The sequence below is a fragment of the Neomonachus schauinslandi genome, chromosome 5 (assembly GCF_002201575.2).
Source record: "Neomonachus schauinslandi chromosome 5, ASM220157v2, whole genome shotgun sequence".
Classification (NCBI taxonomy): Eukaryota; Metazoa; Chordata; class Mammalia; order Carnivora; family Phocidae; genus Neomonachus; species Neomonachus schauinslandi.
The window spans coordinates 172,882,281-172,910,103 of NC_058407.1; the positions used below are offsets into that span (position 1 = coordinate 172,882,281).

The 27,823-nt window shown below is 65.7% G+C and overlaps 2 protein-coding genes across 2 annotated transcripts in view; one reads left to right on the plus strand and one right to left on the minus strand.

Moving 5' to 3' along the window:
* Positions 1-13,272, plus strand: part of RADIL (Rap associating with DIL domain) — a 57,228-nt gene extending 43,956 nt beyond the window's left edge. The window contains 9 exon segments of the mRNA XM_021680130.1: positions 4,012-4,124; positions 5,501-5,738; positions 6,456-6,628; positions 10,112-10,262; positions 10,981-11,171; positions 11,341-11,647; positions 12,443-12,582; positions 12,707-12,846; positions 13,103-13,272. Of these exon segments, the coding sequence (XP_021535805.1) occupies positions 4,012-4,124; positions 5,501-5,738; positions 6,456-6,628; positions 10,112-10,262; positions 10,981-11,171; positions 11,341-11,647; positions 12,443-12,582; positions 12,707-12,846; positions 13,103-13,208 (1,559 nt within the window). The 3' untranslated portion in view covers positions 13,209-13,272.
* Positions 13,273-13,660: 388 nt separating this feature from the next.
* Positions 13,661-27,171, minus strand: AP5Z1 (adaptor related protein complex 5 subunit zeta 1). Its single transcript, XM_021680133.2, has 19 exons — positions 27,099-27,171; positions 24,103-24,240; positions 23,666-23,852; positions 23,206-23,350; positions 22,882-22,994; positions 22,263-22,431; positions 21,756-21,896; positions 21,392-21,429; positions 21,150-21,312; positions 20,505-20,683; positions 19,332-19,474; positions 18,893-19,033; positions 18,098-18,209; positions 17,764-17,861; positions 17,161-17,293; positions 16,865-17,079; positions 15,286-16,624; positions 14,484-14,633; positions 13,661-13,908 (listed from the first exon to the last, which is right to left on the minus strand). Exons 1-17 carry the CDS (start codon positions 27,137-27,139, stop codon positions 16,354-16,356), a joined length of 2,427 nt encoding a protein of 808 aa, XP_021535808.1. The 5' UTR covers positions 27,140-27,171; the 3' UTR covers positions 13,661-13,908; positions 14,484-14,633; positions 15,286-16,353.
* Between the last annotated feature and the right edge of the window lie 652 nt (positions 27,172-27,823).

The window sequence follows — 27,823 nt, forward strand, 5'->3', positions numbered from 1 at the left end:
GGGGTGGAGTCGGCCGCTCGAACCGAGGGAGGTGGCACTGTGTGTGTGTGTCGGGGTCCCTCCGGGGGGGGTGGTGCTGGCCGTCGGGCAAACCCGCCCCTCGCGTTCTGGTCGTGTCACACACTCAGCGCCTCCCACCGCGAGTCGCTTGCAGAGGCCGGCCAAGACCTCGCAGTGCCTCGGGCCGGGCTGTCCCTTCCGGGGCGCACCGCGGTGTCCGGGACGAGAGCCGGTGCCGCCGGGCACTGGTTGGCTTCAGGGACTCTGCCGCAGGGGATGCGCCCGTTAGAATCTGCGATGGCAGCACTGAGAGAGACTGCTTGGGGCAGCCGGGGGGCGGGCCGGGATTTCAGCTGCGCGTGCCTGGTCGTGGCCCGGGAATGAGCGCGGAACAGGGAGGGGCCGCAGCCTCCCGTGGGTGAGCCTGGTTTTGCTCCCCGCTCCCTCGCTCTGTGGCAAAACCAGAGCCGCTCACCGCCCTCTGTCCCTGTGGTGGGGGGGTGGGGGTGGTCCCGGGCAGGCGGGGTCAGCGGCCCTGCCTCTGAAGGCTGCCCCCGGAGCTGGGAGGGGAGCCAGGCAGGCAGGCCGGGCCTGGCCGAGGCTCCCCCCATGGGCTCAGTCGCCAGACACTGCCTGGCGTGTGTGCGCTCAGCGGCGTGCCCCGGGGGTGGCCGTGGGCTCCGTGTGGGACAGCCCCGAGCAAATAGCCCCGGTGGCGCGGGACCCTGTCGAGCCCCCAGGAGGGGCTAGATTTCCAGAGCTGAGGGGCTCCTGGCGGCCGAGGATGAGGGGCGGGGGTCTGCACGGGGCAGGCTGTCCTACTGTGTGCTGGGTCGGCCGCCCGGAAGCTGTGCAGACGGGTGGGCGGAGGGCCAGCCGGTGCCGGGCCCCGGGAGCCAGTGGAAGAGGCCTGGCCGGGAGGTGGTGGGGTGACGCGAGGCAGAGGGAGTGTGTCTGCCTCATGGCTTCTCCGTGTGTTCTTAGCCCCACCTCTCAGTGAAAGGGACATTGGGAGCTTCCTTGGGCTTCTGTGGATATGTAGAGGAACGTTCTGGAAGCCTCTGTGTCCCGGTGGGCATTCAGGCCTGCTGACCTGGTTGCCCCCATCCCCGTTCCCCTTGGGTGGAGGTGGTGCAAGGCGTTGGTGAGACCCCGCTGCTGCACTCTGTCCACAAGGCCTGCGCCTAAAGCCGCCGGTTTCCTGGCTTTTCCCCCGAATGTGACGCAGATGACCTTCCCTGTGTGGGCTCCAAAGCCAGGGCCCTCACTCTGCTCCCGCCGCCTGGGCTGTCCTGAGCTTGGTGCTGCCAGAACCCCGGGCCTCCCGCTCTCCAAACCCGCTGGTCTCCTTGGGGGCCTCCAGCTGTTCTGAGCGGAGGGGCACCTCTTCTGGACGTGGCGTTGGCCAGGGAGCTGCCAGGCCTCTGGCTCTTCTCCAGCGCATGCGGCCCTTGTGGGCAAGATGCCAGGAGGCTGGGGGTGTTGACAGGGAGTCCCACCTGCTCTGGCCCCAGCAGCGTCAGCCGGGGGAACTGCCCCCTCCCTGGCTTTTGGGCACAGTGTTGGTGGGTGAGGCCTGCTGACACCCCATCTCGTCTGCCCTGATTTCACACGCTCTGCTGACAGGCTGTGGTCTTTGGGCCCTACTGGGCCTGCCTTCTGGGCACAGGGACCCTGCGTCTGTTTCATTAAAAAGGCTACTTGGGGCTGATGGGGGCTCCTCTTCCTTGGCTGCGGCCTCTGCTCTTGGAGGAAGTTATTTTTGGCCCGGGGCCTGGATGTCGTGCAGCCCAGGCGATGCGGGGGCGAGCACACGGATGGCCGGGGCCCCGCCCCCGCCCACCCCTGGGACCCCACGGGCTGGGAAGCCGCAGCCGGATCTGAGCGTCCCACAAACAATGTCCTGCGCGGTGCAGGCGCTGGAGGGCTCGGAGGAAAAATCACATCAGCAGACGGCAGAGGCGAGGTCAGAGTCGCGTCTCAGCCTCCTGACCTTCAGCGGGAAATTTCTGTGGGAAGAATTCTGAAAACAGATGTTATGTCCTGAACACTGGAAAATCGCCTTTTCGTTCCGCAAACAATCTTTGTTGTCCGAAGCTCTTATCCAGGACACCTCCCTCCTACAGGCAGACGGAAGGTGGGCCCATCAGGGGTGGGGGCTGTTTTATCCACTGAGCGCTCTCTGGGAGCTTTGCGGCTCGGCTTCAGCACCTGTGGATCTGGGGGCCCGGAGTGCAGGCCCTCGGCCCTCCGTGAGGCTCGTGCGAGCGTCAGCTTGGTCGGAAACCCCAGCAGAGCCCACACCACGGGTACAAGTGTTGCAGCTGGTTTTCCAGTGGCATCTGAGAGATTCGTGTGGCATCTGCTGGGAGCTTCCCCGTGGCTGCTGAGTCCTGGCCTCCTGCTCTTTCTGCCATCCCTCCTCCCACCAGAAGCCCCATGCCTACACGGCGGGTAGAGGTGGGCTTTCTCGGACAAGCTGGCCACGTAGGAGGCCCCCCACCCAGGCCCCGCTCTAGGCAAAAGGTTTGGAACTGGTTTCTTGACCCCGTTCCTGCTGGCTTCCATCGGCTGTGGGTCGTGTTTGGTCTGCAGCTGCCATGGTCAGCAGTGGGCAGCCTTGCATGTTTCTGTAGGCCTGGGGTGCTGCAGCCCAGCGGCCTAGTAAGAGCCTCTTGCTCCCCCAAGCCACGGGGGCCCCAAAGTTGCCTGATTTGCCTCTCCTCTGAAGTCCAGTGAGGCTGCCGGGAGCAGCCAGACCCCACCAGGCTCGGTCCCAAATGAGACCCCACAGGCTGGGCTCTGGGGAGGACCCTGGGCAAGGGGGGCAGGCCTCTGGCTTCCCAAGCCAGGCAGGTTCCTGGGGAGTGAGGCCTTTGGGGGTGCACTGTGGGCCCAGGGGCGGGAGAGCCCCAAGCCCTGGAAAGAGAAGTTCCTCGAACAGGGATGCATCCCTGTTTGTAGGGGTGGGGTCTCTGATGGACTCGCATGCTGTTTCCATTCTGTTTGTCCAGCAGTGGGTGGTCTGGGTCCCCGTGCTCCGGGGAGGCCCTACCAGACCCAGCACCTCCATCCCAGCCCTGGGACGAGAGTCCTAGACCGTGGGGCCCACGCTGTGTGGTAGTGAAAAGGCTGTAGCCACACTGGACACGCACAGCCCAGCCGCCTCCCTGCAGGTCCTGTGATGAAGTGAGGCTCTGAGAGCGTGGAGACGAGGTGGAGCGTCCAGGCCACGGGCACCCCTGCTAAGCGCTGGTGGGACACCGCGTGTCTCCGCGTTCTGGAGGCCCCTCAGGACATTTCCGCCCTGGTGGGGTTCTCTGGTATTGGGGTCCCTTTACAAGAACCCCTCCCAGAGGGAAGGCATCACCGGGCATCCACTGACACCCCCGTCTCCCCACTGGGCAGGCCCCCCAGGCTCAGCTCCCGCCCGTCTGGGGAGGCCCAGCCACCCGGGCCTGTTGTTCAGGGGGACCTGCATGAAGTGGGGCTGTCGAGAATCCTGCTCTCAGAGCAGTGTCTTCCCTGCAGTCTCTCCCGGGTGCTGGGGGCAGAACGGGGCACGCAGGCCATTTGGTTTCTCTCTTCTTGGAAACGTCACGCTTCTGTGGAGTGACGGTCTCCTTTGGAGCTCTGGCCGGTGTTCCTTTGACCTGCGTCCGGGGTGAGAGGTGGCTGCAGGGGAACTGGGGCAGAATCTGCTCTTGCTGGGGCAGCTGGTTCAGTAGACAAGGGGTCCGGGATCTAGTCAGTAACGAGCTTCCGATGGGCCTCGCGTCACTTTAGCATTGCAGGGCCTGGAAGTGCGGGGCCAGCCGCCTCGGCCAGCATCTCAGCCCTGGAGCCCCGGGAAGGTGCGGCAGTCGGGTGTGCGGCCGGCCGGCCGGGCTGGCTGGCTTTGGTTATCGCATCCCCAAACCCAGCATGGGGGCTTGGGTGGGCGCACTCCGGGGGTAACTGGGCGCCCCCCACGTCCCCACACAGTGACCGTGAGCTGCTGTCTCCTCGCAGGCTCCAAGGAGTCCCTGTTCTCCTGCACGCTGACGGCCAGCGAGGAGGCCATGGCGGTCCTGGAGGAGGTCATCCTGTATGCCTTCCAGCAGTGTGTGTACTACGTCTCGAAGGTACGGCGCTGCCGGCTCGTTGGCAGACGCGGCAGGGTGCGCTCCTCCTGGCCCCCCGGGGTGGGGGGAGCTGAGGATTTTGAGCTGGACGGCTGCCTCCACACGCTTGAGCCCCGGCTTCCAGCCCCTCGCCCTCCTGCCCGCCCCACCCTTGTCCGGGAGCCCGCCGGCTGCGCAGGGGCCCGCGGTGTTGGGGAGCTGGAGGGCTGGCTGCTCTGGGCAATGATTGGGAAGGTGGGGCGCGTGTTCCGTGGGCACCGGCGGGCACTGCGGTGGGCAGAGAGGACAGTGGGGCCTCCGGGTAAGGAGGGGGGGCACAGGCAGGGGAGTGGAGAGAGGAGGGGCCCCTGTGGCAGGTGGTCCTGTTCAGGGGAGCCCAGGGGATTTGCTGAGACTGAGTTTTTGTTTTTTTTTTTTTAATTTTATTTATTTGAGAGAGAGATAGTGAGATAGAGAGCACAAGTGGGGAGGAGAGGGAGAAGCAGACTCCCCACAGAGCAGGGAGCCCGATGCGGGGCTCGCTCCCAGGACCCTGGGATCACGACCTGAGCCAAAGGCAGACGCTTAACGACTGAGCCACCAAGGCGCCCGAGACTGAGTTTTAACTTAGAGGGACTTGGTGGTGGCATGGAAGCTGCCACCCTGCTCTCCAGCGGGAAGCAGGAGGGGTTAGTTGGAGACAGCACGCTGGGGACAATGCTTGGATTCCCTGTCTGTTCCGCACGGAGCTCAGACGGTCGAGTCAGGCAGCCCTGTGCTCAGCTGCTCCCAGCTGCGTGGAGCCCTGGGTTGGGAAGGGCACAGCCTCAGTGTCTTGGCCAAACAGGAAGGAGCCCCCCACCCATGTGCCCTGGGGGTCCGAGTGGGGATGCGTGTTGCCTTTGACCCATCACCCCAGGATCACCTTGAGATGTAGTGGCAGCGAGGACTCCCCTCAGAGGTGGTGCCTTCACCTTGTTTCTGGGGAGCAGCCGATGCTGCCCCGTCAGCCCCGAGGCGAGTGTGGGTGCCTGCTGTCCTGCCAGGCCTTCCACTGGGGCCGTTGCCTGGCCCCCAGGCTGCTGCGCCCGGCTCGGCTCCGCGGGAGGGGTGCTCCGGTGCTGGGGGTGTGGTCCCTTGGGGGACCTGCCAGCTGCTCCCTTGCCACCCTTCTGTCTGATAAGACAGGAGGGGTGCAGCCCCCCAAGACCTGTGGGGCGTCTCCAGCAGCCCTTTGGCACAGCAGCTCTGTGTCCCTCTTGGTGTCCTCTGCTGCTTTAGCCGGAGCTGGTCCCGAGCCCCTGTGGCCCCGGGCAGCTGGGGCCCGTTCAGCAGGACCCGCGATCTGGCCCAGGCGGGGGGCTCGTGTGCAGCTGGGGTTTCCCTCTCGCCCCCAGTCCCTGTACGTCTGCCTCCCGGCCCTGCTGGAGTGCCCCCCTTTCCAGACGGAGCGCCAGGAGAGCTGGTGCCCCGCCCCCCAGCTGCCCGAGGAGCTGCGCCACATCGTGTCGGTCTACCAGGCCACCCTGGACCTCCTGCGGCAGTTCCGGGTGCACCCCGAGATCGCCTCCCAGGTGCTGGCCTACCTCTTCTTCTTCTCCGGCACTCTGCTCTTCAACCAGCTCCTGGACAAGGGTGAGGCCCGGGGTGGGGAGTGCGGGGACCCCCACCCCTGCTGCAGAAGCTGAGCGGGTGCTGGGGGGTGCTGGGGGGCCAAGGCATCTCGCTGCCTGGGGTTCTGGCGGGCAGGTTGAGGCCCGGGGCAGCATCAGGAGTGTGTGTCAGTGTCTGCACACGGGCCCCGGGGTGGGGTGGGGGTCTGCTCGGGCCCTTCCTGGTTCCTGTTACCCCCACACAGCCCCACTGGGGAGCGAGGAGGGACGGGCTCAGAGATGGGACTTGGCCTCTGCCCCCCAGGCTCCTCACTGCCAGGGGCTCGGGGTGCCAGTTTCTTCCAGCCACGGGCCCCGCTGGGACACGGGGACATGAGCATGCCATGCGTGCAGACCCGTGGCACACGTGTGTCCCCAGCGCAGCCCCCCCCCCCCGGCTGGTCGGGCTCCGAGGGCAGGATCCGGGTGGGAGCAGGCATCTTGGCTATAGGTGTGGACAGTCTCTGCATTGGGATTCCGTGGTTGTCCCAACCCCATCCGTGCCCCCCTCCTCCCCCCCCCGCAAGAGAGGGGTCCAGAAGCAGCCTAGTGGCCTTGGAAACCCACGTACGGTTGTCAGGCCTGTCCCCAGAGGCTTGGAGTTGGGGAGGACAGGCGTTGGGGAGCCCCCTGGGGAGGGCGGGGGGCACGCCTGCCGTGTGGGGAGCAGCTGGGCGTCACCTTCCCTGCCCGCTCCCAGGCCCCTCTCTGAGCTGCTTCCACTGGCCCAGAGGCGTCCAGGCCTGCGCCCGCCTGCGGCAGCTCCTGGAGTGGATGAGGAGCGCCGGCTGCGGGGAGGCCGGGGAGCGCTTCTTCCAGAAGCTTTCCTGCACACTCAACCTGCTGGCCACGCCCCGCGCACAGCTCATCCAGGTAGGGGGGTGCCCGACAAACCCAGAGCTGGCCTCCGGGCCCCTGAGAGCTCGTGGAGTGGCTCCCCTCCCACAGACCTTCCCACCTGCAGGCAGGAGAAGGCCCCAGCGATGTCGGACCCCACACGGCATGGGGGGCTCTGCACGTGTGATTGAGGTTGGGGGCCCCGAGATGGGGAGCTTACCCCGGCTTGTCTGCTGGGCCCCGTCTAAGCACACGACCCTTAGAAGTGGGAGAGGGAGGCAGAACCGTGGGTCCGAGAGAGGACGGGAGGAGGGACTCGACGGCCCGGCTGGCTCTGAAGAGGGACCATGGGCTGTGGCGGCCTCCGGAAGCTGGAACAGGCCTCCGCTGAATTCGACGGCCCAGCAGCGCAAGCAGAATGCAGCCTTGCTGGCTCCTCGGTTTGGGCCCCACGGTTGCTGGGCGTCTGACCCCCCAGGACTGTCAGAGTGCACATTTGTCGTCGCGGATGATCCCTGAAGCCAAACCAGTGGTGTCCCTTTCCTGCCTGGCGCAACAGCCAGTGTGCCCCGGGAACGACGTGGAGAGGCCCGCACGGCCGGCGCTGCCAGGAGCGTCTGGGCCAAATGGGCACCTCGGGCGTAGCGAGCAGGACGCTCCTGCGGAGACCGCGGACCTGCCGGTCTGCTGTAGAGTCAGACCCTCCGCCTCTGCCCGAGGATCACCACACGGCAGGTGTCATCTGGGTTTGGGTCACCGGGGCTCTCCGTAACGGCAGCTGCTGTCCGCCCCGCACCGCGCGGTGTGACCAGCTACCCGCACAGCGACCTCTGCTTCGTGCTGCCCACGCCGAGTCCCCCCGGCCAGGGATCGCTCAGCGGATACGGACAGTCTGCCGTGTGTTGGGGACTAGGTCCGGTTCAGGTGTCTTGTAAGTTACTGGATTTTTTTTTAATTCTAAAAGTGACACATGGGTTCACTAGAGACAGTTCAGAAACCAGGCACATGTGTGCGGATCGCGGATGCAACATAGGCATTTGGTTGGCTTCTTGGCGGCACAAGCCCCCGGGGGGACAAAGAGCGCGGAGGAGACGAGCCCCGTGGAGGCCAGGAGGCGGTGACCGCCTGAGCAGCGGAGAAGCCTGGCTCCTGGGGAAACCGTGTAGCCCTTACATGCGACGGGGACAACAGGGCCGAGAAGGAAGATCCTGGCGCAGGAGCGGAGCTGCCAAACCCGAAGGTCTGTGAACAGACGACAGAGGAGCAGAAGGCCAAGAGTGGCTCTTCGAAGAGTGTAATAAAGTGGGAAATTACAAACCGCCAGCATCGAGACGAGGAAGGGGACATCTTCAGAGCGAACGCTGAAAAGGAGTAGGAACGACTGCATCTCCATCGTGCCAGGAAAACATTTATTCGTAGTGGGGGCGCCTGGCTGCCCGGTCAGAGCTCGCCACGGCTCTCCCCCCCATGGACACGCGCGCCGAGGTCACGGGCCCTCGTCAGCACGAGACGCACAGGATGACGACAAAGCAGCGCTGGGTCCTCGGCCGCCCCTTCCTGTGCGGCTGGGCGCCTGCCCCCCTCACACCGCCAGAAGCCCCGGGCCGATCTCTAGAGCGTTGACGACCAAGGGTCTCGAGGCCAGGACACCGGGCGTCATCTTGACACCAGGAGTCTCGTTCTGGAAAGGGGGCTTCCTAGGGGCCAAGGAGCATCTGAGGGCCGGAGGCCGTGGGCCGTTGTCTGCTCGGTGGGGGCCTGTGCCCTCCCCGCGGCAGGTGCTGGCAGGTGCTGGCCCGCTGGGTGGTCGGGGACAGCCCTGGTGGGGGATGCAGACCCGGGTCCCACCGCGAGCTGGCCGGGCAGACTCGGCTCCCGCTCTGGAACAGGAGAGACGGATGTGGGGAGAGGGGTTGGGGGGCATAGATTGGGCTGGCAGGCTTCTCTGTAAAGGGCCGGGTGGTTGGTACTTTAGCCTTTGTGGGCCACAGAGAGTCACCATCCCAAATTCTTCTTCGTTGTTGTCTTAAGCCCTTCATAAAATGTGAAAACCATTCTTAGCTGGAGGGCCCTTCAAATACAGGCCTCGGGCCATAGTTTGCCGTCCCCCGAAACAGACTTCTCAGGGAGAAGAAACTTAAAATACATCTTCATAAAGAGAAGACTTAGTGGCCGTAAGATAACTGCATTCTATAAATAGAAGAACCAAGAGAATTCTTGGAAACTAAAGCTGGCAGCAGAGAGGAAGGATTCAGAGGCAAGATCCGGAGACCGAGTCCAGGAAGTCACCCAGAACGTGTGTCCGCACTCGGGGGAAGGAGGACAGGGGAGTGTGCTAGGCCCCTGGCGCCTGGACACCGGCCCTGGATGCCGCACGGCTGGGGGAGGGAAGCCGGGGTTCTCGGAACTGAGAAAACCAGAAGGCACCGCCTCGGGCCAACAGAGGCTGTCCTGAGCCGGGGGGTGTGCTCCCAGCGCTGCCCTGCGCCCCCCGCAACGTCGCCTTGGGCCACGCTTGTCCCTCTGGCCAAGGCACTTGCTACCCACAGCCCAGGCCCCTTGGCAGGAAACCCAGAAAAGAGGGAGCACAGGAGTGAAGGCAAAGATGGGACGAGAGAAGGACCTGCCAGCGAGGCCCAGGCTCCGAACAGTAGGAGGTGGTGGCCATGGCCCAGGGGGGACCGAGACGTCCCCAGGCCCACCCCCCCTGAGGTTCTGGAGAGCGCAGTGCCGCAGTGTGGGGACCACGGCCGCGAGAAGCCTGTGAACTTCCTGGAAGAATAAAGACAGGACACACGCCGAGGATCAGCCGTCAGAGTGGTTTCCGACTTTCAAGGGCCGCGTCAGAAGCTGGGGGACAAGGGAGTCGCCACCATGGAGAGCATGAGCGTGGACCGGTTGCCCTGACGGCAGGGGCAGTGGTGAGGGTCTGTGCCACAGAAACGAGAATTAGCCCAGAAGGTAGAAGACAGGGTTCCAGAAAACGAGAGAGGAGGGACATCCCTGGCCCGTGGAGACCAGGGTCGCAGGGAATGGCGCAAGCTGTTGCATTTTGCGCACAAGGTCAGGCTGCTGGTCCCCCCCAAGGAAGCCTCCCTGTCCGCCCACAGAGCCAGTCTCGGGGTCCCCAGCCTGGCGGGTCGGGTCTCTTACGCACTGGGAGGCGGGAACCCCCTTTCCCCGAATCCCCAGGGCTCTCCGCCGCCCTTCCCAGCCCTGCGAGGTGATGTGGGGAGAGGCACGTTCGGTGGACAGAGCACTGGGTGTGGTGCCTGCTGGCCGCCCCCCAGGAACAGCCACCCCCCCGGCTCTCACCCTGGACGCCCATGGGGCTTTGACCCCCTTGCTGACCTCACCGGCCTTCACAGTGCCAGAGGCCCTGCGTGAGCGAGCTGAGAGCACGTGGCCAGGGAGCCCGGGCCCTCTGCCCCTGCCCCCAGAGCACGTAGAAGCCCCCCCCCGGGGGTGTGGCTGCGCCATCCAGGGGCCTCTGACCATGAGCTGCTGCTTGTCACCCAGATGAGCTGGACAGACCTGCGGGCTGCGTTCCCCACCCTGAGCCCCGCACAGCTACGCCGGCTGCTGACGCAGTACCAGCTGGCCTCGGCCATGGGCCCCATGAGTGCCTGGGAGCCAGGTGCCCAGGACAGCCCCGATGCCTTCAGGTCAGGTGAGCCGCCTCCGGGGCAGGAGCCAGGGGCCCCGCGCGCCGTGTGGGGGCAGAGGGGAGCCTCCCTGGGTGACTTCCTGGGGGGGCCGGCGGGGCCCCGGGGGCCCCCCCCCCCCCCCCCCGGGCCACCTTCCTCTGGGAGCGCCCTGCCCCATCCCCCACCTGGGGACCCGGAGACCCCCACAGCGGGAGGTCAGAGTCCACGGTCCCCCTCCCCATTGAGGAGCCTGAGCTCGGGGCCTCGCTCGGGGCCCAGCCGACCAGGAGGAGGGCGGGGCCTGCACCCTGCGTGCGGAGTTGGGTGTGCTGGCCACCTGTGTGTACGCACACGGCCTACGCCGGCCTCTCTGGGTCTTCTCTCTCTGTTGCGTGATGCACGTTATGACACAAACTAAGAGAAGACACAGCTGGAAGTAGGGTCCCCACCCCTCAGGGCCTCGGCCTGGATGGAACAAGTGCTCTGAGCCGGAGTCTGGGCTCCTCACTTCTGAGGCCTGCCCCGTGGTGGGCGCTCCCCGGGGGGCAGCCTGGCCTCGTCCTGGGCGGCCACCGGGTGCAGAAGGGCCGAGCGCTGGCTTGGGCAGTTCACTTCTGGCTGGATGCCGCCTGGCGGTGTCCCCAGTCCCGCCGGGGTGGGGTGGGGTGGCTGGCGCGCCTGGGGAGGGGCAGGAAGGCTACTCCTGGCCGGGTGGTCCCTTCATCCTCCCCCCCGCCCCAGAGGAGGTCCTGGAGTCGTACGAAAACCCCCCACCCATCGTGTTGCCGAGCGAGGGCTTCCAGGTGGACTTGGAGGCGGACTGCCTGGATGACAGCATCTACCAGCACCTTCTCTACGTCCGCCACTTCCTGTGGAGCCTGCGCAGCAAGCCCAGCCCCGTCGCTGCACCTTCCCAGCCGGAGTGCCTCGAGGTACCCGGGCCCGGCTGTCGGGGCACGGACCCTGGTGACGGGGCGGACGGGGGCAGCCAGCACAGGGCCTGGCTGCCGCCCCTGGGAGCTCCCGGGGCCCCTTCGGTTCTCCTGCCACGCCGGGCGGCTGAGTACCTGAGCGCTTTCTCCACCCCCCGCCCCCACCCAGGGCCCGCACCACACCACCCCGGAGGGGCACCCCGAGGGCCAGAGCTGCCCGCTGGTTTCCAGGGGAGCCCGTGAAGCCGGCCAGGTGCGCGCTCTGCCTTCTGCTGGCGCTCCCCGCGCACAGGGCCCTCCGGGCAGGCACAGCTGCGGGGGCCCCCAGGCTGGCTCCTCGCACGTAGACCCCTCGTGCCTGTTGACGCCTCCCAGCACCCCGCTTGGCCTCGAGCCCGCCGTCCCGGACTGGCCCGAGCCTGGCGGCACCCGTGGGAAAGCGCTCCCGGAAGGGAGGAGGAACGCAGCTCCAGAAGGTGAGACGTGTCCCCGGGCTCACGCCTGCACCCAGCCCTGCTGCCACCTGGCAGAGCCGCTTGGGGTCATGCCGCCCACGAGGTCCCAGTGGCATGTTTGGCTTGGGCTGGCGGTGCCTGCGCACGATCGCCCACAGCCCGGGTTGCTGGAGGGCAGCTGGGCCACATGCAGCCATCTGTGGGACCAGGTGGCTCCGCCCAGGGCAGAGGAAGGATGGCTCAGGGGACGAGCACGGAGGAGGTGTGAGGTGTGTGTGGGGGGGGGGGGGGGGGGGGCTCTGCCCCCACGTGGGCTGCACGGGCCGTGCTCCGGCAGACTTCAGAGCGTGTCCCGAGGGCGGGGGTCACGCAAGTAGAGCGGGGCCTGAGGTAGGACCCCTGCTTCGTGGTGCTGGTCTGCAGCCAACGGCTCTGACCTCCCGGGGAGAGAAGGTACAGGACCCTCAGGGGGGCCCCGGCTCAAGAAGGGGGCAGGCTCAGACATGGGGGGGGGTGGACGGACACGGAGTCCCCACTTAGAGGTGCAGAGGGAGGGGAAGGATCTCAGGAGAGCTCTGTGCTGGGAGCCTGAGCAGAGCCCCCGGCTCAGGCCCTGGACATGGCCGGACAGGGACTCGTGTCCCAGGGCAGCCGTGGGGGCGCTGGAGGTGCCCCGCGCAGGCACACGTGGCCCCGAGGGGGTCTGCACCCCTCCCTGCCGGTAGTCGGGGACCTGCCGGGGCTCTGTGAGCCCGCTTCCAGGGACGGGGCGTGCTGCGGCGGCGTGCACAGGGGCCCCTTTTCTTGCCCGCCCAGGAGACGGCATGGGCCCCGAGGACGCGCCCCCTCCGGCCCCGTGCAGCCGCAGCTCCAGCACGGATGACTTCTGCTACGTCTTCGTGGTGGAGCTGGAGCGGGGCCCCTCGGGGCTGGGGATGGGCCTGATCGACGGCATGGTGAGTGGCCCCTCCTTACGGGCCCACAGCTCTCATGGCCCGCACCAGAGGAAAGCTGGGGACCAGGGGCTTGCGGGGGGCTGTCCAGTGCTGAGCCCCCGCAGACTCGCTGCTTCTCCCCCAGCACACGCCGCTGGGCGCGCCCGGGCTCTACATCCAGACCCTGCTCCCGGGCAGTCCCGCAGCGTCGGACGGCCGCCTGTCCCTGGGGGACCGCATCCTGGAGGTGAACGGCAGCAGCCTGAGGGGCGTCAGCTACCTGAGGTACCCCTGCCCTCGTGGCCAGGGGGGCCCCGGGCCTGCGAGCAGGTCCGGTCATGACCCCCCCCCATTAGAGGCGAGGGAGTGGAGGCTCAGCCGGCTCCACCGACCTCCGCCGACACAGCAGCCCCAGCATGGGCCCCTCACGGAGGGGGTGGGCCCCCACCCCAGGCACCCCCGGAAACCCCCCCCCCCTCTCCACCCCGGAGGCATGCCTTTTGGGTAAATCCTGCCCCCCCCCACCCCCCACGGGTTTCAGAGCCGTGGACCTGATCCGACACGGGGGAAAGAAGATGCGGTTTCTGGTTGCCAAGTCTGACGCGGAAACGGCCAAGAAGATCCGCTTCCGCACGCCGCCTCCCTAGGGTGCCAGTCCTGTGCTCCCGGCCCTGAGGCTCGGCCACCTCCCCCCAAGCTGTTCCCGTGTTCCTTGCTGTGGATGATGTACATCTTAGTGTATATTTTATTTATATGACAGATAACACTAAGTTGTGATGTTTGTTACAGAGCTTTTATGTTTAAAGATTTTAATGGAAACGTATAGATTCAATAAACTATCTTTCGTAATCTGACGAGGTGGCGGCGTGTGGCGCCAGAATGGGCGCGGGGCTGGGCTCCCTGGGAGGACACAGGAGCCTGATGATGCCCGCTCTCTGCCCCCCACCCTGCCCCGAAGCAAGGAGCTCTTGCTCCTCACAGGCTCAGCATAGTTCAGAGAAAGGTCTAGAACCCCCTGAGCCAGGCGGTGGCAGTGAGAGCCTTTACCCACTCGGGGCACCCGGGGCCTCCTCCCCCAGCCCCCCACCCGCCCCTCCGCTCATGGCAGCCGCGGCTTGGCCGGCGTCCCCCAGGTCACCGTCCCTTCACCCCGGCACGAGACTCCCCTCCTTCTCCACCAGGCCGCTGGCCGTGCTGGGGGTCGCGGTGACGGTGGGGCTCGGGCACCTGCGTGCCAGGTGTCTTCGGCAGAGGCCGCACGCAGCTGGCTCCCGGGCCGCCTCCCAGCGCACGGAGCTCGGGGCTGGGCTCGGGGCCAGGGTCCTCCTCTCTGGCAGGAAGGGAGACCTGGGGGAGGAGTGGGTCTCAGGGCGGGAGACACCCACCCCCAGTGGTGTGCTCGGCCAGCCCGGGGCGCGGGGCGTCCGCGCAGCTCCACGCTGCCCCCTGGTGAGCGCAGGAGGGAGGCGCGCCTGCACCTGCTCCAGGCCCTAGGCCGGCTCCACAGAAGCCCCACCTGCTACTGAGTTTCCAGAAAGCTGGACAACACGCATCTTTAAAAAATTCATTTTAAACACGATGATTGGACCCAAAAGGAAAACGCTTAAAGCCCCAAACTGAAGCAAGGGCGCAAGTTCAGGGAGACCGAGAGCAGCCTGAGTAAGGCCTGCCCGGTCACCGGTCTCAGTTGTTCGCCGCTCTGTGCGGTGAAGGAGACAAAGCTGTGGGGCCGAGCGGGGGACCCCACGTAACTAAGTTCCCCAGGGGCTGGAGCCGTGGGAGAGGGGACACACGCACAGGGTTCACGGCAGGCTCCTCTCCTGCTCACAGCGCCCTCCACCGTTTTCCAGACGAGGAAACACGTGCAGGGAGACTGATCTTCTACCTCGGCCGTCGCCGGAACGCTCTGAAAAAACGCTCACCCTCACTCCGCACAGCTGGCACTGGCTCCGAGCTCCAGGAGGGTCCTCCCGACCTCCGGCCGGGGATGTTCTCTTGGCCACGGCGAACGGCGAAGAGGCCGAGCCCAGCTCCCCAGCACGTTTCAAGCTCCTGCCACTTCTGCCCACAGCCTGTGGGCCCGAGCACATGGGACAGGAAGCCCCCAGTCAGTGGGTGCTAAGCGCGCCGCCCCCACCAGCCCACGGCAAGGGCGTGGGCTGCAGGCCCGGGGGTGAAAACTTGAGCCCCAGAACGCAGTCTGCCCCTTGGGAGCCCCCAGGGTTTGAACTCGGGCGGTTTCTGTCTAGACTCTCAGGCAGCACGGCGCTTCAGCCTGCGAAGCAAACACGAAGGGACCGTCTCTGGAGCGACCCTGGCTCCCTGGGAAGCAGGGAAAACGTGTCTCCTCAAAACCCGCGCTCCCCGCCTAGCTCTTCCGCGGGTTGGGGACCCAAAGCTTCGGGGCCTGGAGGGTCTGAAAACACTCCAAGCTGAGCACTAATTGAAAACAGGCCCCCCAGACATCTTGCAAAGCTGAAACTGTTCTCTAGGTGAACACGTATCCTCAACCCTGACCTTCCCGAACTCGGGCCCGGGGCCACGCGGGCTCAACGCGGGGATGGGGTCCGCGGACCCGGCCTGGAGCCCTGGAGCCCCGGGGCCCCGGGGGGCGGGCGGGGGCGGGGAGCCGCAGGGCTGGGTCTGCCCCGTCCTGGGCGGACCAGGGTGGCCCCGGGCGCGTCCCGCCCCGACGCCCACCGCTCCGCTCCACGGGCGCGTCACCTGTCGTCTCTCGGGAGTCCTCCTGAGGCCGGGACGCCAGGCGGAGCCGAGGCGAACACCCCCCGCGAGCCGGCGCCTGCCCACGTCCTCGGCGGCCGCAGCTGCTTCCGGCGTGCGAGCCGCCCGGCGTCGCGGATCCCGGGCCTGGGGGCGGGGCGAGGGGCGGGGCCGGAGCCGGCGGGCCGGGCAGGGGCTCGCGGAGCAGCAGCGCCACCCGGTGGCCCGGACGCGTGTGCGCGCCCGGCGGAGCTGAGGTGCAGCCTTGGGAGCAGGTGTCCAAGGCGGGAGGGGAACAGGGGCCGGAGGCGCTGGGGGGACGGCGACACGTTTCTTGCGCCACCACACCCAGCGTGTCTGCCCCCCTCGGCATAATGCCAGAGCGACCCCGGACTTGCGCTGAGGCTCCGGCGGCAGGTGTCGGGGTCCCCGCCGGCTTGGCCCTGCCCTCTACCTCGGGCGGGCGGGAGGCTGCAGGCCCCCCAGAGCCCCAGCGGGCTCATTCAGCAGCGTCAGAAGGCGGGCTAAGAGAGGACACCGAGCAAAGGCCCTTCCCAGTGGCAGCCGCGCCGGTGGGAGGGTCACGCGGCTCCCCTTCTGATCGCCCACATTCGTGCTGTTATTTCTGTAACATCGGGGACGCTGTGGGGACTCGGTGGGAAGAAACGGCCCCAGGTGTCGGGCCAGGCCCCCCAGCCCAGCAGCGCTCCCATACCCGGCCCTCTCCCCTGCCTCGTGCACACAGGGGCTTTCTGAAAGAGGTTTATTGTTGCTGCACCTCTTCTTGCCCCCGAGCGAGGAGCAGCCAGAAACAGACCAAGCAGCCCCCACCCAGCCCCCGACAGCGTGAGAGCTCCAAATCCTGTTTCACCACACAGCTCAGCACAGCAGAGACAAACACCCAGACGCCCGAAGGCTGAGGACGGGACAGCCCTGACCTAGCACGGAGGGACCCAGACCCACCCAGGCCTCCTCCCCGGGCCTCGCGCCCCTCCTGACTTGCCCTCTGGTCACGGCAGCCGCGGCTTGGCCCTAATACCAGGCTCTTAATCTGCGGCCGGCCGCCGTCCCTCATCCAGGCAGGAGGCCCGCCTCCTTCTCCACCAGGCGGCTGACCGTGCGCAGGGCCAGCGGCAGGGCTGTGTTGGAGTCCCGGTGATAGCGGGGCTCGGACACCTCTGCGCTGGGCGTGAGCACAAACTGGGCCACGCTGGGCATCTTGAGCAGGGTCAGCAGCTCGGTGGCCCGCGTGCAGATGGCTCCCGCGTCCTCCTCACCGTGCACGGGGCTCGGCGCTGGGCTCTGCGCCAGGGTCCTCATCTTTGACAGGAACAGAGAGACCCTGAGGGTGAGCGGTCCCGGTCAGTCAGCGGCAGATGCGCTCCTCACAGGAAACCCGAGGCCTTGTGGAGGGGCCCAGACCCCCGAGGCCTCCGGGTCGTGGGGCGTCAGCCGGGAGAGGTGAGGCCTCAGGGACGCCGCCCACGCCACCGGTGTCCGCCCGGAGCCCTCGTGCTGCGGGCCGCGTGCAGACCTCGGGCGCCGGAGCCAGCTCCCCTTCCCCTTCTGCCCCATCCTGTACCTGGGAATCAGGTCTTGGCTCCGGGAGGCCAGCTTGGTCAGCGTGGTCATGAGCACGGCGATGACCTGTGGGGGGCACTTGGGAAGGGCGGCAGACGGGCGGGACTGGGTGACCTCGAACAGCAGGGCCTCCAGGGCCTCGAAGAACCTGGTGATCTGCTCCACGGTGCACCGCCGGTCCCAGGACACGGACAGGTACTCACCGACGGCCCAGGCCTGGGGGGCACAGAGCCTCAGCCCCCTGCAGGCACCCGGTGCGGGAGGGGGAGGGGGCGGCGGCGCGGTGGCCGGCCTTACCACGGCGGCGAGCAGGGCCCCTCTGCTGTGGACGCTGCTCACGCTCCCCACGAACCCCAGCAGCTCTTTCGCCAGGTCGACCACCAGCGACGGGTGCAGCGCGCACAGGGCCAGGAGCTGTGAGCTCAGCACCCTGCCGGGGAGGACACTGCTGGGCCGCGGCCGTCCCCGGGCCCAGACCGCAGCCCCCATCCAGAACCAGAGCCGGGAGGAGGAGGGGAAAGCCTCTGAGCACCAGATTGAGGTGCAGATGGTTCCGGCCCCTAAAGGGCCCACTGTGGGGGAGGCTGGGGCTGGCGAGTGGCGTGGATGCAGGCCTGTGTGGCCCAGGCCTTCGGAAAGGGGGACAGATGGTCTGGAAGCCTGCGTGGAGAGGGACTGGGCCAACACCAGAGATTACAGACCCGGGGGAGGAGGAACCGGGGAGAGGAGCGCGTGCGGAAGCTGGGCCTGGGGTGATGCGGGGCGGCAGGATACGCACTGCAGAGGGCAGCTGAATGCGGGTGCAGCCGGGGGGGGTGGGGACTCAGAGGCGGGGCAGGCTGGGGGGCCGGGGGAGAGGGCAGTGAAACGGGGCTGGGGCTGGGCGGCGGGAGGGCCCACCTGTGCACACGGGCCTCGTACTGGGGCACCTGGTAAAGGGAGTCCCTTCTCTCCAGGAGCACCAGCACCAGCTGGTTGGTCAGGGCCCCGTCGGCAAACTGGGGGTCAGAAGGGAGACACAGACTCAGCCCTGACACCACCCTCCCCCACGCTCTGCTCTGGCCCCGGCTGTGTCTGGCAGCCCGAGGCCGCTCTCGGGGAGGGACGGGCCACGTGCCACCCCTCCTGGCGCCTCTCGCTGATCCACGGCGGGATCTGCGTTCAAGGGCACCGCTCTGCCAAGGCCCAGGGCCAGCGCCCCCGCGGGAATGGAGGAGTCTGGAAGCGGGCTCACCTGGGTCACCGCGGAGAAGAACGCCTGGAGCAGGGTGGGCACGGCCTCGGCGCACTGGACCACGCGGGCGCAGCTGGTCATGGGCTGCAGCAGCTGGTGGAGTGGTGCCAACCTGGAGGACATGTCACACGTCCCCCCGAGTACCCACCCTCCCGCTTCCCCGGGGCCCCCGGACATGCTCTCCACATGCCAATGGTTGGCTGGTGCCGGAGGGGAGAGGGAGAGTGGGGGGATCACCGTGCCGTGGCCTGGACCAAGTTCTGAAACGACGTGCGCTGCCCTCCCGGGAGGGGGCCACCCTGTCACCACGCATGCCGCCCCCTGCTGACGGCTTTGCTCCCGTCGTCGGCCGCCGGCCCCTCGGGCAGCACTGCTCCCACAGGCCGCAGGGAGCACGCTCAGGACGCCTTGCTCCAGTCCTGGCCCTCCCACTCTTGGGGAGCACTAACCCTCGGCTTGTCCATCTGTACAACGGAGTCAGCACGCCTACCTCGCAGGCTCGTATGGCCCGAGTTGGGGCGCTGGTAAAGAGCTGAGCACGAGGCCCGTGCCCCGCGAGCCCCCGCGGCGTGGCTGGTGCCTGCCAAGGGCGGGGGGCGGGGGGCGACCACAGGGGCCTCTTCAGGTCAGAAGGTGCAAGGCCCAGGGGCAGACATCCCTAGACACGTCCCACCCACCCCGGGGACAGTCTCTGACCACGCGTAAGTGTTCTCCTGTCCCGCCCAGGGCCGTGGGGCCGGGGACGCCCAGCAGCAGGCCTCACCCCAGGCGCTCCCCAGCCCGAGCGGCCCCTACCTCTGCACGGTTCCGCTGGCCTTAGCCCGCAACAGGTGCTGGAGAAGAGCCTGGAACTCTGGGTCTCGGGAGGCCTCCAAGCAGCTGGGGTTCCTGAGGGAGGTGTCCCACAGTGGCCTCTCAGACGCAGCCGGTGACAGCCTGTGAGCAAGCAAATGCCCGAGGCCGGGCTCAGACACGGGCTCTGGGCACAGGCCGACTTTGCCCCAGCCCTCGTGGAGACACAGAGCAGGTGTCACCCCGTGCCATCGATGAGCCTCAGAGGGACCGGGAGGGGCCTGGGGCCCGGCACCCTGCACGGTGAGGCTCTCCCGCCAAGTGAGACAGGCTGGGGGCTCCAGGGCCCAGGGCTGGAGAGAGGCGCTCTCATCAGGGCAACTCACGGAACAGCAGGGAACGGGGAGGGGACCCAGGGACAGGCGTCATCCCTCGAGCTCACCTGAGCTGCAAATCCAAGGCCGCAGTCAGACAGGGCAGGTCCAGCAGCGCGTGGAGCATCTCCACGGCCGTGCCGGCGTCCACCAGCCACGGGAGGAGCGCCACGAACTCCGAGGTGAGGGGCGGGCTGTTCCAGGCCAGGAGCTGCAGGGACAAGCGTGGCGGCTCGGTGGGAACCAGGAGGGCCCGTGTGGGGCGCGTGGCCCAGCGGCAGGGCCATCGGCTTGGAGCCCACGGGCTGCCGCAGGGAGAGCGCCTGGGTCCCGGATGGGCAGGGGTATCAGCAACCCCCCACTCTCCCTGGGCCACCTCGACCGGTTTTCTTTTTTTTTTTAAAGATTTTATTTATTTATTTGAGAGAGAGAAAATGAGACACAGCACATGAGAGGGAGGAGGATCAGAGGGAGAAGCAGACTCCCCGCCGAGCAGGGAGCCCGATGCGGGACTCGATCCGGGGACTCCAGGATCATGACCTGAGCCGAAGGCAGTCGCTTAACCAACTGAGCCACCCAGGCGCCCTCGACCGGTTTTTTGTCGCTACTCTGCTTCTGCGTTCACTTCTGTACCAACAAATAAAGCAACCCCTTTCTACTTGTCCTTGTTTTTTCAGCTGAATTTGCAAAGACCACGTGGTGACCACGCCAGTCACAAAAGACACGTCAAAAGCCAACACCACGGGCGCCTGGGTGGCTCAGTCATTGGGCATCTGCCTTCGGCTCAGGTCATGATCCAGGGGTCTTGGGATCGAGCCCCGCATCGGGCTCCCTGCTCGGCGGGAAGCCTGCTTCTCTCTCTCCCACTCCCCCTGCTGTGTTCCCTCTCTCGCTGTCTCTCTCTCTGTCAAATAAATAAATAACATCTTAAAAAAAAAAACCAACAGCACAAAGGGCCGAGCACAGCAAGCAAGACTCCCACGTGAGGAGCCTACTTGACGTGATAATCGGGACAAATTCTAGAATCAACCACAGTCCGCCCTAGCTGCTCCGACGGGGCTCAGCATGGGGCTCTCCCTGGCGGGGACGCTGTTCCTACATGATGCACGGACCCCCCCGGGCCGTCCCTGGCCCTCCGCCGGCATCCTAGGCCGCCTCCGCGGAGGGAAGACGAGCAGGAGGCACTGCACCCCGCCCCCAACGCCGGCCGCCCTCTCCGGCCCGAGGACAACCGAGCGTGCCTTGAAGAGGTTGGGGAAGCTCCGCTTGAGAATGTCAAGGTTCCTGCCGAACAGGGGAAGGCTGTCCCCGCAGAAGCGGACGAACTCGAAGGCCAGCATGGGGCTGTGGAAGAGCTCGCAGGGGACCCTGGTGAACAGGTGCTGCAGGATGGCTTCCGAGTCCACGGCGGCCGCCTCCCCTGAAACACTGGCCTCGTCAGGGCCCAGGCCCCGGCACGGGGGTCCCCAGCTCGTCACGAGGATGCCCCTGCTGCTGAGTGGGGCCCTCAGAGTCCCAGACACCAGGGGCCCTGAGGTGTCCATGCCGCACGGGGAGCCCTGGCCGAGCTGCATCCAGCTCTCCCCAAGAGTCTCCGGCTACTGCCCAATCCCTCCAAGTCACATGACGTGGAACGTTCTTTGGAAAATGCTGGTTTCACGGGACCTCCCACGAAACTCCCATGAACTCTCGTGGCAAAGAAAGATCTAAGCTTGGTGTGAAACGTCGATCCGCTCCCTAAACCCATCTAAAAACTCTCCTATCAGGTGCTAACGGTCCCTCAAAGCAACCCGGGTCCACACAACCAAGGAAGCGGCGCCACAAACAGGAAGAGGGGCCGAGCTTCGGCACGAAGCAGAAGAGTCTCCCGGCGCCGCGAGGCTCACCGTGGCTCAGGAAGAACTGCGCGATGGGCAAGAGCGCCCGCGCCCGGGCCGGGTCCCCACACAGCCGCACATGCAGGGCCTTCAGGCAGGACAGCGTGCGGTACAGGAAGGATGGGTCCTGCCGGCAGAGTGTGTCCAGCACCAGCACGGCCTCCACCAGGCACTGCGGGGACGCGGAGGCCCAGCTCGCGGGGAGCCGCGCAGGAGGCCCGCCCGCCCCGCCCGCCCCACCCGGCACATACGGCTTTCTGCAGGTCCGCGTCCCCCTTTCTCAGGGCTCCTGGGGAAGGAAGAGAGGCAGCCACCTGGTCTCCGGTCAGCGTCAAAACAGAGCGAGAGGCACCCTGTTCTGGAAGCTCGAGGAGGCGGCGGAGAGCAAACTGGGAGCGGAGGGACAGGCAGAGGGCCCCCCCCGCAAGGTGGACGGGAGGCTGGGACGGACGCCTGGTGGGCTGGGGGCAGGTTCTGCCCCCTGCCCAGCTCCCCGGGGTTTATGCCAGGAACACAAAGCCCCCCCTCCCCCCGGCACAGAGGCTGTCCAGGCCCCAGCCCCCCACAAGCAGCCCGAGACGCCCCTGGGGGAGGAGGCGCGACAGCGGGACTCACGTCGCGTGCTCTGCTCCACGAGGCGCTGACAGTACTCGAAGGCCTTCTCCCTCAGCCGCTCCCGGGGGGGCAGCAGGTGGCTGGCGGTGGAGGTGGCCGATAGCACGGACAGGGTGGAGCCCTCCAGCTCCGACTTGTCGTCTGGAAGAGAGAACGAGGCGCTCGAGGGGCGCGGAGTCCCCGCGGCAGGCTGCCTAGGCCTCGCCCGGCCGCGGCCGCCTCCACCCTCACCGGACGCCCCACGCAGTGGAGGCGTGTCCCCGCGAAGTCCAGCCTGTCTACACCGCCGGTTGGTCTGCGCTGGGGAAGGGGTTTGGTGAAGCTGTCTGAACACCCCTGCTGACGTCTGCCCTCAGCGGTCGCTCTGGCTTCTCCCGCACGACGGGGACGGGCCTCCCGGTGCCAGCGAAGCTTGGCCAGCGTTGCTGGCGTCACCCGGGGCCACACCCGGTCCCGCCCACCTCCTGCCTGGAGACCTCCCGCGTCCCCCCCGACCCCGTGTCCCACCTGCGTCCGGGGCGCTGGGGCCCTGGGGGCCGCTGTGCACCAGCCATGCCCGCAGCATGGAGAAGGCCTGCACGTTCAGCCACTGGTCCTCCGTGAAGTGCTGGCCCGTGGACAGCACCGTGAAGAAATCTGTGGCCACCGCCCCATCCACCTCGGTGACAGGGCCCGGCTGCGGGAGGCAAGGAAGGAGGGCTGTGGGGACCCGGGCTCGGGGGGGGGGGGGGCGGGGGCCCAGGGCGGGGGGTGTGCGGGGGGCAACGGGCTCATAGTGGGGAGGGCAGGGGGGGCGCTGCGTGCGAGTGGGAGCCCCGCCCTCACGCTCTCGAGGACTGGGGCAGCCCCCGTGAGACGCGTAAACACTGGCACCTGAGTGGACGCCGTCCTCCGTCAGATAAGTGATCTCACCAGCGGGTTTGGCCCACAGCATCACGGGCTGGGGGGCTGTGACCCTGGTGACCCAAAGCCCCCCCCACACCCGAGTGGAGACACAAAAGAGGGATCCTTCTGGAACCAGGGCAGGTGGAAGGACAGGAGGCGTTGACGGGACCCTGGGGGCAAGACTGGCCAGGGCGGCACAGGGACGCCCAGGGACAGGGAGGTTCCGAGTCTCCAGGCTCACCTGCCGGGCTCTGGGTGTGGAGAAGAAGCCTCCGGAAGTGTGTGCGACCCCTTGCTGGACGCTCGCGTAGCGAAGCCACTCCACCAGCCTCTTGCTGAGCAGGTTGGTCTGGTCTGCGGGTGGGGGGTGGGCGGGGACAACATGCGGGAAATCGTCAATCCCGCAGACCCAGGATGCAGGGGCGCTGGCAGAGCTTTCTAGAAAACAAGCTCTGGACAGGGTGCTGGGCCCTCGGGCCTCCCCAGACTGCCCCTCCGCCATCCCTTCTGTGAGGGTGCTCCTCTTTCTCTGCGCCCACACAGGCCTCTTGGGAAGGGTGACTACCTTCATGGAGGGTGTGCGGGGCCAGGTGCGTGACCTTGGACAAGACCGGGAGCAGGTGTCTCAGACTGGGCCCCTCGGGCTGCCGGCTCTCGAGGACTCTGAAGGCGTGCTGGCCCACGCTTCGGACCTCCTCCTTTTTGTCACCCTTCAAACAGAACACGGGGGGAGTGTGAAGCGATGACCTGCCTGAGTGTGTGGGCGACAAGTCATCCGGGCTAAAAACACCGGGGAAGGGGCTGCCGATTCTGAAGGCCACCGCTCCAAGAGCATCTTCTTTTCCGAAACGCCCCCTCTTACCGCGTCCAGGAGTGTCACCACCAGGGCAGCCGGAATTAGCCTGCCTGGAGCCCGGAGCCCAGAGCCCTGCCACTTCCCTGGGAGCAATGGGGGACAGAGCAGGAGGGCACGGGGGAGGCTGGTGGACACCCCAGGGCCACCAAGGGCAGGACGGGCATGTCACCTGGGCCAAGAGCACAGAGGCCACCAGGCTCAGCTGCTGGCTGCTCTGGACGTGGTCCCAGGACAGGCTCAGGCTATCAGCAGGCGACCTCTCTCTCAGGATGGCGGCACAAAGGAACTGGAGCTGCTCGGGACACTTGGGCGAGCAGAGGGTGGTCTGCAGCAGGTCCACGCACGTCTTCTCCAGCCTGCGGGGGGGGCGGGGCGGGCAAGGCCACGTGGTGGGTGGCACGTCACCACGGGAGCGCTGGCCCCCCCAGAGAAGACCCGGGGCCCCCTGGCCGGCAGAGAGAGCTCTCCATACGTGAGCGCTGTGAGCATCGCTTCCAGCGGGTGTAAGATGCCGAGGCCCGACGCGCCACGAGCGGACAGGTACCCCCCACCAAGCTGGCCTCACGTGCTGGGAGCCTGCACCCTCCCGAAGATCATCACACTCACTTCCTCTTGTATTTCGTGGCTGAGACGATGAGGAAGAGCCTCTGCAGGGCGTCCACCGCATCGGGCCCCGGCTCGTCCTTCTGCAGCAGCTTAACAACCCGGGAACAAAACTTCTGCAGCTCCTCATCCTGGATCTCCCTAAATGAAGAGCAGGGCATCAGCAACCTGGTGTCAGGGGACCCGGCCACAGGAGCCGGAAATGCTGCCCTGAGCCGTGACAGACGGCCCTGGGGCTGGAGGAACATCCCCACGGAGCAGAGAAGCCCGGGTGTCCCGTGGGAGAGCGAGGCCACCACACGCGTATCCTCCCTCCCTGGGATGCGGCCGTCGTCGGGTCACTCCCCTCCCCTGCGGGCAGGGCTGTCGGGAGACCACCACGCCAGCGGCTACAGCAGACCCCGTCACGGCGACACCACCCCTCCGGATTTTTTGTTGTCCCAGGAGCAGAAGAACTAAAACCGATTGATGTTAGGAGTCAAAATGAAGAGTAGCCTGAAATAAGTTGCTTTTCAAAAAGATTCCTTCAATGAGCCTTCCAGTCCTGGAGCAAGAGTGGAATCTGCTACGTCAGAGGACAAACACTGTGACCTGTTCTCAGGTACGCCACTACAGTTCCTGATATTCACTCTGCTTTGTTAAAAAACATGCCTACTGAGCATCAACAAGAAGTAAGATACTGAACAAAATCTCAAAACAGAAAGCTGGTTTTTGGGTTTCTGTTCCAGTCCAAAAGGAAAGACAAACCCAGGAAACACGGTACTAGGGACCTCTGGGGGGGGGGGGGGGCTCCCAGGGGAGGGCCCCCCCCCCCCCCCTAGCCACGGCTGAAGTCCACCGAATCCAGGCTGGACCAATCAGATGCTCGAGCTCAGGAACCCGGAACTTTGAACCAAGAGAGACGGGGCCGCTCCAGCCTTGGGCTTCCGAGGAGGCTGGCCGAGCATCTGCGGCTAGGTGCCTGGGGCAGCTTCTTGTGTTTCTTGTTCTTACTTGAAGGCTGGCAGATGAACCTCAATGAACTCCCCACCACTTCCGGTCTCCCTCCCACCTCCTAACACATTCTCATTCCTTACAAACACAACAGTCACACATGGGATGAGGACACAGAAAGACAAGAGGCCTGGTCAGGCCTGTTTCTCACCGGGCTAACGAGAATGAGCGAGAAGCCACCAGGATGCCTCAAAATAACACGGGAGACTCTTTCCTAGAATGGTGGTACCCCTCATCCCAATGAATCCCTTCCAGTATATTCTCTAGGTTGTGAGATTCTAAAAGTCCAATCTGCTCAAACCCTTCAATAGCTCCCCAGTGCTTTCAAACCCAAACTCCTACCGACACTAACAAGGCTTACAGGGTCCTGGGCCTGCCTTACTTCTCTAAGAACCACAAGTCCTGTTTCTCTTGCTCTTCTTGATCCTCCCCACAGACCCTCTGCCTGAAATATCCCTCGCTGGTTATGTCCTCACGCAGAGCCTCTGATTAGTTGTCTCGGGCTTCTGGAAACTTCCCCTGACCTGCCGCACACCCCCGTCCACCCCTTCTCCGAGTCCCACTTCCTTCACTTGTCTTCAGCTTATGAGAGATGTTTCTGGTGACTTTTTCCACCCTTGCTTTCCATCGCCAAAAAGTTCAGACACTAAAATTCACTACAAATCCTAACTCCTGAACGTTAGCAATTTATTTTAAAGTGCCACCCCAAATCACAGGCTTAATTAGAGTGGAATACAGTGAAAACCAGTAAGACCTAACTGATAATGACTAGCTTTTCTCAAACCCTAGTGGAAACAAATTGCGTAAGTCACGCATCTTACTTATGGATATTGAACCACACGCTACCCTCAACTCCCTCACTCCCCCCCCTCCCGAGACAGACAGAGGATTAAGAATTTAGACAGTGAGTGTTATTCACTCTGCCTTTCATTCTGCATATTTATGACCTGGAGTAGAAGGTGAGCTGGGGAGAGGGAAGACCGGTGAAGTTCTGGGCGGGTCTCAGTTCTTACGTGTCTCTTGGCAAGAACGCTGGGGTGGGTCACACGTTGAGTGAGATGCTATTTTCACGTAATACAGCCCCTAAATTCAAGTGAGCTCGAGTTGTAATACTGGAGTTTGAATGTTGGATGTCCAACAGGGAAGGAGACACAGATGGTGCTACGAATCCACAAGGCACTTTCTAAGCAGATTTTCAAGGGTAACTTTGACCACAGATTTTTGCCCTCTTCCCAGCCTTCAGAACCTAATCTGCATTCAAGATCTTGTTTCCTTAAATTACAGCAGCCTCAACTATCCTGTCTTTCCCACCAGGTGGTCCAGCTCCAGATCCAATTTTAGGGTTTTTTAGAAAAGTCTGCCACCAGCTTGTGGTTCTGACTGCGTTTTCTTCTAAACAAGTGACGTCAAGTCTTACACTGTCAGATGGACGGCGGGGTTTGGTCCTAGCCTGATTCTTTCTCCTGTGGCTGGTTGGGCGCCGAGGAAAGGGCTTACTGACTAGTCAGTAGGAGTCCAGGGCCAGCTGGGGGCCAGGAGTCGGTGGGTAACTTCCCGACCCTATCTAATGCATCTGCAGCAGAGCGATTTTGTAAATCGCAGATTCCGCCCTTGGCTCCCCAAAGCCCTCGGACGGTATCAGATTCCTGCGCCTGGCACGCAGAACTCGCGGGCCTCAACGCCAGCCTCTTGGCGGCTTCATGCCCTTGCCCCGGAGGCATCCGACAGCCTCTGGCTCCCCTCCCCTGCTGCTGGACGTCGGGGGGCCCCAACCCGCTTCCCTGGCACGCACCCTTCGCGACGCTGCTCAGGCGCCGCCGCCTCCGGGGGACCCGCGGGCCCCTCCCCGGGCCCCTCCCCCCGGGCCCGGACGGCGTGGCCTCCCCGCCCCGCGGGTCTCTAGGGCGGGTCTGGGTGGGCTGCTCCAGGTCTCCGCGCGCGGGCCCAGCTCTGTGAGACCCTCCCCCCACACCCCGCCAGGAGCCCCAAGGGAAACGCCGGGGCACCTGGCCTGGTGGAGCAGACTCTCCGCCCCCGCCGTGAACATGCCGCCGCCGCCGCCGCCGCCCCGCTGCTTCCGGGTCGCGTCACGTGCCGCGTCACGTGGGCGGGGCGGACAGGCCGCCGACCAATGGGCTTTGGTGGAGCCCGTCCCACGGGGGGGGGGGCCGTCAGCGAGCGGGCCGCCCGTTCAGGGGGGCGCCTGGTCTCCTTGGTGGGCTGCGGACCCCGGAACTTTGGGATCTGGAGCCCTGAGACCTCGGAACCTCCGCACCCCGGACCCCAAGACCCTAAGATCTTGGCACCCCGCGACCCCGAGCTCCCAGGACCCCATGACCCGGGAACCTAGGCACTCTGGGACCGTGGGACCCTAGGACCCCGTGACCCCAGGCCCCAGCTCCCCCTCCACCATGGACTCTGGGCACCCCGGTGCCGGTAGGAGACGGCCTGTCGCCAGCCCCAGCACCATTGCCCCACTTCTGGGTTGTCTCCTGACCACAGGCGGCACTGTCAGTGTGGGGGTCCTTTGCTCAGTACGACCTGAAAGCATGACACACGCTCTGGTGTGGGCTGCATCCGTGTGCAGCAGTTTGCAAGAACAGCCGAGCCTCTCAGCCCTGCGGCTTTGCTGTTTTGAGGCTCCATGTATTTAGGGCCTATCATAGGCTTGTAGTGCTGCTTTAAAGTCTTACTCCCTGTCCCCCATAACCACAGACTGTGAGGCAACAGG